This window comes from Alexandromys fortis, unplaced genomic scaffold (genome assembly GCF_014885135.2).
Source record: "Alexandromys fortis isolate MF-2015 unplaced genomic scaffold, M_Fortis_MF-2015_v1.1 scaffold_118, whole genome shotgun sequence".
NCBI classification, from domain to species: domain Eukaryota; kingdom Metazoa; phylum Chordata; class Mammalia; order Rodentia; family Cricetidae; genus Alexandromys; species Alexandromys fortis.
Genome location: NW_026068010.1, coordinates 5,632,977 through 5,645,203, shown reverse-complemented (window position 1 = coordinate 5,645,203; position 12,227 = coordinate 5,632,977). Strand labels below are relative to the sequence as shown.

The window sequence follows — 12,227 nt, the reverse complement described above, 5'->3', positions numbered from 1 at the left end:
GTATTTATTCAGCTACAGTAGCTCCCTAGTAGATATTTTGGGATCATGTATGTATACTGTCATATCATATGCAAATAGCAAAGTATGACTTCTTCCTTTCTAATTTATATCTACTTGATCTCCTTTTGTTATCTTATTGCTCTAGCTAGAACATTAAGAACTATGTTAAATAGCTATGGAAAGAGTAGACAGCCTTGTCTTTTCTCTGATTTTAGTGTAATCCCTTTGACTTTCTCTCCATTTACTTTGATGTTGGCTGTCGTTTTATTGTGTATTGCTTTTACTCTGGTTAGATATGTTCCTTGTATCCTTGATCACTCCAAGACCTTTATCATAAAGAAGTTTCAAATGGTTTTTCAGCATTTAATGAGATGATTATATTGATGTAAATGGGTCTTCTTTCTATGTGTTGCTTTTCCTTGGTTAATTAATAAACTGCTTAGCCTGATAGGTCAGAACATAGATGTGTGGAGTAGACAGAACAGAATGCTGGGAGGAAGGGAAGTGAATCAGACGCCATGCCGCTCCTCTCTAAGATGGACACAGGTTAAGAAGGTTCCCAGTAAGCCACCACCTCGTGGTGCTACACAGATTATTAAGAAATGGGTTAAGCAAGATATGAGAGTTAGCCAAGAAGAGGCTAGATATATTGAGTCATGCAGTGTTTAGAAGAATATAGTTTCCATGTAATTATTTTGGGTAAAGCTAGCTGGTGGCTCGGAGCCAGGAAACAGAAAGCAGCTTGCAGCTCCTTCTACATTATATGATTTTATCTTCAGTTTATTTTGTTGTGGGTTGCATTATTAGATTTTTGTACATTGAACAATCCCTGTATCCTGCAATGAAACTGACTTGATCATGGTGGATGATTTTTTTTTATGTGCTTTTGGGTTCAGTTTGCCAGTTTTTTTTTTTTTTTTTGGTTGGTTGGTTGTTTTTTGAGACAGGGTCTCTCTGTAGCTTTGGAGCCTGTCCTGGAACTAGCTGTTGTAGACCAGGATGGCCTCAAACTCAGAGAGATCTGCCCGCCTCTGCCTCCCAAGTGCTGTTTCTATTATGTTGAACATTTTGAGGAGTATAGGTATTAGATCTTCTTTGAAGTTCTTTTAGAATTCTGCACAGAAACCATTCAGCTCTGGGCTTTTGGTTAAGAGGCTTGTGACAACACCTTCTATTTCCTTGCAGTTTAAACATGTATTTAAATTGTCAACCTGGTTTTGATTTAATTTTCAGTATATAGTATCTATCTAAAAATTTGTCCATTTCTTTTACATTTTCCAATTTTGGGGAGTACAGGTTTTTGTAGTATGACATAATAATTCTCTGGATTTCCTCACTCTCTGTTGTTATATCCTCCTTTGCATTTCTTACATTGTTAAATTGAATATTCTATCTCTCCCTTTTGATTAGTTTATAGAAGGGTTTGTCTACATTGTTGATTTTCTCAAAGAACCAGCTCTTTGTTTCATTGATTCTTTGTATTGTTTTCTTTGTTTCTATTTTGTTGATTTCGGCCCTCATTTTGATTATTATCTTCCACTTCTCCTGCATGAGTCTGCTTCTTTTTGTTCTAGAGCTTTCAGCTGTGCTGTTAGGTCACTAGTGTGAGCTTCCTCCACATTCTTTATGTGGGCACTTAATGCTATGAACTATCCTTTTAGCACTGCTTTCATAGTGTCCCATCGGTTTTGGTACACTATGCGTTCATTTTTGTTGAATTCTAGGAAGTCTTTGATTTCTTTGTTTATAGTTTCCCGAGACCCTGGAGTGGTTTATTTTCCACGTGTTAGTGGGTTTTTTAGAAATTAGTGTTACTGTTGAATTCTAATGTTAAACCACAGTGGTCCAATAAGATCTAGGGGGTTACTCCATTTTTTTTTGTATCTGTTGAAATTTACTTTGCTACCAAATTTGTGATCAATTTTAGAGAAGGATCTGTGAGGTATTGAGAAGAAGGTATAATGTTTTTTGTGTTTGGGTGGAATGATATTTAGGTGTCTGTAAATTACATTTGATTTATTTATCTGTTAGTCTTCTTATTTCTCTTTTAGGATTTGTCTGCTTTATTTGTCCATTGGGGAAAGTAGGTAATTGAAGTCTTCCACTGTTGATGTCATTAGAATCATATGCAGTAAGAATTTCTGCTTCTTTATGGATATGGAAATTCTGCCTTTGCTACACATTTTATGGTTGACATATTTTTATTTGACAACAGTGTATGCCTGCAGGGTTGCAACTTTATAGCTCATGATTCTTCAACCTGTGGTTTCTAAAGAAAAATTTGCCATGAGGATAGATAATTAAGGGCACGGGTGAAGTCTGGAACTTCACATGAAGATAATCTGCCTCCCATTCACATACCCAAATTTATCCCATAGATCTGCAGCTTAACTTGTCCTACTTGATTTAATATTTCCAGCACATGGATTTTTAGTATAGACTGTATTTTGGAGTATGTCTTTTATAATAATGCTAAGCAAGAACACATCAAGTTTTGGGATGAACTCTTGTATCCTTAGTCTAGGTAAAGAAAATTTTACGTGGGCACTTGATAAACTTTTTCTTTTCATGACAGGGAATCTTGACATTCCAGGATGTGGCAATTGATTTCTCTCCAGATGAGTGGGACTGCCTCGACTTTGCAGAAAGGGCTTTGTACAGGGAATTCATGTTGGAGAACTACAGTAACATGGTCTCTGTGGGTGAGACATTTTTCGTTCAAGATTCCTTCTTTATTATAATTGTTTCCTACAAGTATGTTTTACATCTATGTCTGAATTGTCTGCCTCACTTTCATTTGCCATTCAATAAAAATCTTGGAGTTCATTATGTAGAACACAATGTTTTGTGTAACTTCATCTTGTCAATGTATTCCTGATTACTGGAGATGACATTCATCATCCAAACTTTCATAATACATTTTACTTTTCAGACACATCATATATATTAATTTGCATCTTAATGATTAATAATGTATTTGCATTTGATCCAGTTGTTATTTACAAAGAAACTCAAGGTATACGATATTAACAAAAATGCTTTTGAGTGTGTTAAAATATTTGGAGATAGCAATAAGAAAATCATATTTGGAATTTTAAATTATAGACCATCTTATATAATCAGTATGGTAGTTTCTGAGAGATCCATGTGTTTTATTGTTATCCCAAGTTATGGTCATAGGTCTCTTCCAATATGCAGGTCTTTCAGTGCCAAAACCAGACCTGATCAGCTTTCTTGAACAAGACAAAGAGCCCTGGAATGTGAACATAGGAGAGACAGAAGGCAATGAACAAGGTAAGCCAGAATGAAGTATTGGCACACATGGGAAACCTAGGGCATGGAGAAATTCTGCCCTGAAGCGGGATGCATGGTATATTAGGTCCTTTTGTTTATGTATTGTTTTCATTGGTTAATCAATAAAGAAACTGCTTGGCCTGATAGGGCAGAACTTAAGTATGCAAAAAAGACAGAACTGAATTCTGGGAGGAGAAAAGCAGAGTCAGAATGAGAGAGCCACCATGGAGATGCCATATCAGACATACTGAAACTATCCCGGTAAGCTAGGACCTCATGGTGAACACAGATCCATAGAAATGGGTTAAATCAAAATGTGAGAGTTAGCCAATAGGAGGCTAGAGCTAATGACCAAGCAGTGTTTTAATTAATTTAGTTTCTATGTGATTATTTCGGGTGTAAACTATCCAGGCAGCTGGAACAAAAGGCTCCTTCTCCCTGTAACAAATGCACAAATATTTCTACCAAAAATTATGTAAAAATTCACGTTGAATGATTATCCCAAATTACTTTATAAGTCTCAGTCACATAAAATGACCTAAAATTCATTTTGAATAAGTAAATTAAATTATGGTATAAAGCTGAAGTAAAATGATTTGTTGGTCTATCTTTGAAATCCACCAGGCCTTGAGATAAACAATATTGAAATGAAAATTAGCATTAAAAAGTTTCACAATGTTTGAAGGAGTATTGCTCTGTGCCTGTTCATGTCTGTCTGCTCTCATGAAAGAATTACATGGTTTTCACTGTTGTGTAGTCTCACATAAAATCAGAAAATATAAGTCTTATAGTTGTATTCATTTTGGAAGATTGTAGATTTCATTCTTTGTGTCAGATACTATAAAACTTAAATGTAAATTTTTCTATTTCTGCAAAATATTCTTTAGGAATTAAGACTTCTGTAGGGCCATACATGTTATTGGTCTAATTTAATTTCACCTACTAACCTCTGCATATCAAAATTTAAATGTTAATTTTCACATAAATGTTGTATATGCACTTGTTTTCCTTTGTGTTTTATATCTGTATTGGAAATTGTTTGGAGAAACGAATTTGTATATTCACAATATTTTCTTTTGATACTTTTATTAGTGATTTAAGAATACCTTGCAGTGTCATTAGACCAAATTCAACCTTCCACTCTTCCCATGTTCCACTTCCTCCAGACATCTTTGGTTTTTTATTTCTGCTTCTTTTTTTTATATTCACAGAGTTCAATCAGAAACTCCAATAAAATTCTGGGTGTTGAGACTAAGTGGCCTACAATATGGTTGAACAATAAGAACTTGAACATACTTAAAAACAACATTATTTCCTTTCTCCAAGTATCTTTAAGATAATAGTAGCTTCTCAGCAAGGCATGGATATCCAGGCCCCTTCTTATTGTCTCCCAAGTATTTTAATCTGGTTTCGGATTGCTCATGTCTGATACATTCTATCCTAATTACTTCAGTTTATATGGGCAACTGTCATGTTGTGTACAGAAAACACTATTTTTTATAGTCATTCATGACTTCCTGCCTTGTTATGTATTATCACTTTGTCCAGAAAGAGCTCTGAACAGTCCATGAAATAAGTTTGCTCTGAACATACTCATTAAAATTAAATATTTTCTTGTTGTTTGGACCATGTCCACCTGTGAGTCACCTTTAGTTGTCAAATTCTGCCAGACATTTGGAAATGGAGGCTTAGAGATGCAACAGTCTGTGGGTAAATCAATAGGACATTAAAAATAATTTTAGTACTCAGCAGAATAATGATAGTAGGTCGTACCTTCTATCTTTTAATAATGCTTCTTGAATTAACATGAATACTCCTCAAATTATTCTACAAAATAAAAACTGCAGAACACTGTGAAATTCTTTTCATGAGGACAGCTACCTTCATGACTAAACCGCATATACAGCCAAAATGTAACTGAAATACATGCCAATTTCATTATGAACATATGTACAAAAGTCCTCAATAAAATATTTACATCCTATATCCAAGCACATATCAAAAAGATAATCTACCATAGGCTTTATGTCAAGACATGTAGTGATAGATGAAAAATTAAATATCAATAAATATAATCTAACACTTATACAAACTTAAAGTCTAATTCCAGAAGTTCATCTTATTAGATGCAGAAAAGCCTTTGACAATATTAACACCCCTTCTTGACAGAAGTCTTGGAGATATTAGGGGTACAAGAAATATACCTCTACTTAAAAGATTCAATTCTCAGAAAGTGTATAGCTCACATAAAACTAAATGGAGAGAATTCAAAGCCTCTCCATTAAAAAAGGGAACAATGCAAGTGTACTCAATCTCTTTATATGTATTCAATACAGTACTTGAAATCTTAGCTTGAACAAGAACACAAATAAAGAAGATCTAGAAGTGATTAATAGCAAAGAAACAAATCAAAAGAATGTTATATGCAGATGCTATGATTTTTTGTATAAAAGACTCTAAGAACTTTATGAAGAAACTTGTCCAACTGAGGAACACTTTCACCAAGGATAGGAATGCAAAATTGACTAACAAAAAGCAGTAGCCTTCCTATATACAAATGAGAATAGACTTAAATAGAATTCAGGGAAATGAGGCCTTTCACAATAACCTCAAAAAATAGTTTTGGATAATTTGAATTGAAACGGTTAAAGACCTTTATAAAAACATTAAGACATTGAAGAAATGAATGAAAAAGGGTATTGGAAGATACAAAAATACACATGCTCAAGGATGGGTCAATTGATATAGTAATGTACTGATTCAGTGAAAAACCCTATCAAAATTCTAACACAACTCTTCTCAGATCCCAAAAACATAGTTTTCAGCCTCATATGTATATACAAACAAACAGAAACCTCACAATAGCTTAAACAACTATGAAAAATAAAACTATAAACAATATACCATTCAGAATTTTAAATTATACTACATTTTTTATAATAATTAGGTTGTGTATAATAATGGTATGGCTAAAAACAGATATATTGATCAAAAAATAAAATTGTAGATACTAACTTATGTCTACTCATCTATTACATTCATTTTGTAAAAACATCTAGAAAAATGCACTTGAAAAATGAGAGCATTTAATCCTAATCTTACCTAAGCTGTTTCCAACAGACCATGAGTCCCCACAGAACAAATAAATTTTCTCCAAGTGATTCTCAGTGGGGATAAAAGTAACACTTACAGGAATTCCCCATAACTAGCACTTGAAGTATATCACCAACACAACTCAATGGAATTTTTTTACATTCTTTTCCCCCTATAATGTATAGTTTGGGAATTTATTTATTTTTATTTTTGACCATACAGAATCTTTATGTACATTACACCTTCTAGAGTTTTCTTTTGCTTTGTTTTATGCAATTTTCTGGGTACTAATATTTGTCTTTCTCTCTATAAATACTTTTTCTTTATTTCCCATTCTTCTCTGATCCTATCTGACTTCTTTGATTCTTTTTATATTATTTTATTGTTATTCTTTAGATGCCTATTTATTTTCGAAGAAGTGAATGAAATTGGGAAAATTCAGACATAAATAAAATCAGGATGATCTCAGGGCATTTGAGGGATAAAAAGTTATAGAATATATTTTATGAAAGCATCTATTTTCTGTATAAGAAAAAGAGAAAATAAATCTCAGATAAAAAGGATCAGTCCTAGTGAATTTCCTTGATGTTTGATATTTTATGGATGTCTTCCTTGGGGTATACATGATTGTCTATAGACCAGCTAGAAGTAACTGTTTCCAGATCATCATTTGTTCTTTCCTTATTAATTAATGTTCTGTCTAATTTATTAATATTACTCAATTTTTTATTTCAAGGGATTGTACAGATGTGTTAAATCTATTAATATAATGCAATTTTATGAGTGTAATTTTTTGCACTTGGGTTATAGTCTTTGTATTAGTTACTTATTAACTATTGCTGTGATAAAATTCCAAGAAAAAGGCAATATATAGAAGAAAGATCCATGACGATGAATCAGAGGTAGCAGTTGGCAAGGGGCTAGAGCAGCAGTGAGAGGTCCCATCTAGAATCACAACAGTAAGTAGATAGCTCACTGTTGTTATTAGAAGGCTTTAAAATTCTTAAAGCCAGTGTCCAAGGGCATAGGTGATCCAGTAAGTTGATACTCTTTATCCTACCAAAAAATATCCACCAACATTAGACTATGTGTTCAGTATCTGATTATATGGGATCATTTCACTCAAACCACCATAATCTCGTTTATTATTCTAAAATTGTGATTGGAACCTCTAAGATAACATAAACTCAATCCTTTTTTTTTTTAATTGAGAAAAGGGAAAAAAAAAAGTTTCTGCCTCCTCCCAGCCACCCATTTCCCTCCCCCTCCTCCCACCCTTCTCCCCTTCCCCCCACTCCTCTCCCAATCCCTCTCCAGTCCAAAGAGCAGTCAGGGTTCCCTGCCCTGTGGAAAGTCCAAGGTCCCCCCCCCTCCATCCATGCCTAGGAAGGTGAACATCCAAACTGGCTAGGCTCCCACCAAGCCAGAACATGAAATAGGATCAAAACCCCGTGCCATTGTCCTTGGTTCTCATCAGCCCTCATTGTTCACCATGATCAGAGAGTCCGGTTTTATCCCGTGCTTTTTCAGTCACAGTCCACCTGGCCTTGGTGAGCTCCCAATAGATCAGCCCCACTGTCTCAGTGGGTGAGTGCACCCCACGTAGTCCTGACATCCTTGCTCGTGTTCTCCCTCCATCCGCTCCTCACCATTTTTATAATGTATTTAATATGTGTTATAAAAGATATTCTATCCATTTACATTAAGATTATTTCATTAGAATAAATGATTTGAAGTTTATTTTATATACTATGCCATCTTGCATATATGTCTACATATATATAAAATTGTGTCACTTATATTTTTGAAAAGGTTTCACCTAACTATACTAATTCAGATAACATTTGTCTTTCTTCCAGTTTTATATTCTCATCAAACACAAGACTTATTTTCACAAGAGAATAGACAAGATTGTATCCAGAAGTTGGTATCAGGAATAGCTGTAAGTAGTGACTTTAAAACCTTACATTTAGGGGTGATTTCAATATTTGGTGAAGAAAGAACAGAGAATGGATTATGTCATGATTAAAACAATCTCTATTCATCAGCCATCCTGGGTTGTACTAGAAATAAAGGTCAATAATTTCTACCTTATATAAAAATATTTCACATTAGATCGCTTACAATTTCAGAAGCAGTTTCCTCAGTAAAAAAAAAATACAAATAAATATTAAAGCATTTTTCTCTACAAAGAATATTTAAAAAACTAAAAACTGAATAACATGTATTCTATTAAACATTCATTAGAGTTTTCTCACCAAATTTACATTTTGTGACAAGCTATTTGTGAGATAAACGTGAGAAGTTTTTCTCAATCAAATGAGAATGAAAATATATCAGAATTTTCCGTCATGAGAAACATTACACATTCAATCATGTTATTAAAGCATTTCCTAGTAACTCTTGGAAGAATAGTTTCCAGAATCCTCTTCTTAAAGGACAAATTCTCAAAAATCAAATCACAGTAAGTCTATTCTCATTATATAAGTTGATAGAAGAAGTCTGTTTTTCCTAATAGCCAATACATACATGATAATTGTAAGGATGATTTTGTTTGTAACACAACTTCTTTTTGTTTCAGCATAACCAGAAACAAGGGAGGCATTATATAAACAATCAAAATGAAGAGAGACAAAACAATTATATAGAATTTGGAAAGTGCTTCAACAGATATGCATGCCCCACTATGCATAAGATAATTAATTCCAAAGAGAAGGCAGGCAAAGGTAAAGATTGTGGCAAGTCATTTATCCGTCACACAAACTTTCAATCTCACCAGAGAATCCATACTGGTGAGAAACCTTACAGATGTCAAGAATGTGGCAAGTCCTTTACCTGGGCCTCAGCCCTTCACACTCATCACAGAATCCATACTGGTGAGAAACCTTATAGATGTCAAGAATGTGGCAAGTCCTTTACCCAGCTCTCAAATCTTCATATTCATCACAGAATCCATACTGGTGAGAAACCTTACAGATGTCAAGAATGTGGCAAATCCTTTACGTGCGTCTCAACGCTTCTATCTCATCAAAGAATTCATAGTGGTGAGAAACCTTACAGATGTCAAGAATGTGACAAGTCCTTTGCCAGAGCCTCAAATCTTCATAACCATCAAAGAATTCATACTGGTGAGAAACCTTGCAGATGTCAAGAATGTGGCAAGTCCTTTACCTGGGCCTCAGCCCTTCACACTCATCGCAGAACCCATACTGGAGAAAAACCTTATAAATGTCAAGAATGTGTCAAGTCCTTTACCTGGGTCTCAAATCTTCATATTCATCACAGAATTCACACTGGTGAGAAGTCTTATAGATGTCAAGAATGTGGCAAGTCCTTTACCCAGGTCTCAACTCTTCACACTCATCACAGAATCCATACTGGTGAGAAACCTTACAGGTGTCAAGAATGTGGCAAGTCCTTTACCCAGGTCTCACATCTTCACACTCATCACAGACTCCATACTGGTGACAAGCCTTACAAATGTATAGAATGTGACAAGTCCTTTCACACAAATTCAAGTCTTAGAAAGCATCACAAAATGTATTTAATGGGTACATTTCATGAAATTTCTTAGTATACCTCACTTTAATTCATTGTACAGATCTTCATTCATTAGCCAATTTATTTCACAGACTCACATCCTTCAATTAATTTTCAAATCTTAGTCAATACTTAGAAAGCTATGCAGTTCTTAGGAATTTAGAAACATTGTGTCCAGATTTGAACTTTATTATCATCAAACATTTGTTGTAAACAGAATTTATACATCATTGTAAACATGCTATTCAAGAATTAATTACTATAAATAGGTAAACATTTCTAGTAGGAGTAAATTGAGCAATAACATTTCTTGACTGTATGTTAAGATAATGTGTGATAAAAACAGCCAATCTCAAACTAGTTTAGATTTTGATGCACATTTAATTTCTTGGAATATGGTTGTTTATGTAATGAGGTTATACTCTATATAAACTTTATTTTTCTGTGATTTTTTTGTGATTCATCAATAAATATTAGCTTGTTTTAAAATTCATGTCTTTTAATTTCTGACTTTGCAACAAAACTGTTGCATTTTATCCCATTTTTATTGCATTTTTTTTCTGATAGTCTATTCTCTAATAGTAGAGTATCATAAGTGTGAACACTTCCATGGATAAACTGGTACGTCAGAGAATGACACACTACATAGATTACTTTAAACTTTGTATAATTGTGGTTCAAATCAGTGTGAGGTAGATGGAAGATATCAATGGGCATGGAAAACTGGACAAGGAAAAATTACAAGGCAAAAACATCAAACAAAGAACTCTAGTCATTTAGGAAAGCAGGGAGTGGGAGAGGTGGCCTTCTCCAGAGAGAAACACATAAACTGATTGTCCAGTAACCAATGGACATGCCTGAAACCATATAGAATTGTAACATCGCATGGATTCCTCTCCTTGTATTTAGGAACATATGTATATACAAATTTATGTATAAAAATAGCAATGCATGAATAAAGGACATAAACTTGAAAGAGAATACAGATTGTGGTATATAGTAGGGTTGGAGGTAGGATATCGTAAGTACAAAATTAATCTTATTATTCTGTACATTTTAATTATATAAAATAAGGAATGTGTTTGTATACACCCCCTTGTTTCCTTGTTATACTCCCTCCATCTAAAACATTTGCCCTCACAGTTCTGCAAATTTTTCATCCTCCTTTTATATTTTTTCAAGATTCCATTTATGAGAGAAGACGTGTGCTATTTGTATTTTGGAGAGTTGTTTATTTCTTTGACTTAATGATACATAGTTGCAACAATTTACTTGAGACTTATGTAATTTTTTCTACAATTTTATTCATTGATTGATTATCTTGCATTATTTATGCGTATTATGTTTTCTTTATCCATATATTTAGATATATTTGTGGATATCTAAGTTCATTCCCTGAATCATCTATTACATGAAGTGCAATGATAACAATTACACACAAACTCATGCACACATATATGTGATTCAGCATAGTGATCTCACTATGATAAGTATGCATATTTATGAGTGATTCAGCATGTATGTGTATGATAAATTTTCAGTCATATCTATCATTATAGCATCCACAGTACCTGGGATGTCTTAGTTTTCAATGACCATAGCATATTTTTTCCCACTTCCTTTGCAGCATTTGAAAAATTTAGAGCTGGAAAAAATGTAATCACTAAAAAGGCACTCAAAGCTGATATTATGGAACACTCCAAATATTATTTCATTTTGTAAGAAATGAGTCTGAGACCCAAGAAAATGACCACAAAATCTAGAGTACTTGAGCCAGGTTATAAGTCCTGTTGAAAATGTATTGTAAAGTAAATGCAAGCTTTTGAGTGGTGATGTAGTGTACCCATGCAAGTTGATCAATTATATAAACGCATATGCTGGCATGGGAAAAAATGTATTGTAATGCAAGTGGTTGCCATGACTTAGCTTGAGTGGTCAAAGCTTGACCTCGTATTACCACATGCCTGGGTACCTCAACATGGTCACTTGGTAAGCAGAATATATGTGTGTGACACTTGGGCTACTTTGCACACATATTTGTATTTCATATGTATGTTGGCATTTGAGATACTGTCTCAGATATGCTGATTATGAAAATTGTTGTCAGCATGCAGACAATAAAACTCTGCTCTTTATCATCTACCATACACAAACTGCACCAAATGTGTCATGGATGTCAAAATGAGACCTGATACCCTACAATTCCAAAGGACACAGTTGAGAAAATCCTCTAACTTTTTTTCTTATTTTTAATATAATTTTTTTATTGAAAAAAAATTTCTGCCTCCTCCCCGCCTCCC

General features: G+C 33.9%; 1 protein-coding gene across 1 annotated transcript in view; it reads left to right on the top strand.

Moving 5' to 3' along the window:
• Positions 1 to 2,092: 2,092 nt before the first annotated feature.
• The window catches only part of LOC126513497 (zinc finger protein 43-like), a 60,525-nt gene continuing 50,390 nt past the window's right edge, over positions 2,093 to 12,227 (top strand). Inside the window, exons 1-4 of the mRNA XM_050161905.1 lie at positions 2,093 to 2,702; positions 3,199 to 3,294; positions 8,247 to 8,329; positions 8,969 to 9,814. Coding sequence (XP_050017862.1) covers positions 2,669 to 2,702; positions 3,199 to 3,294; positions 8,247 to 8,329; positions 8,969 to 9,814 — 1,059 coding nt within the window. The 5' untranslated portion in view covers positions 2,093 to 2,668. The remainder of the gene's footprint in view (positions 2,703 to 3,198; positions 3,295 to 8,246; positions 8,330 to 8,968; positions 9,815 to 12,227) is intronic.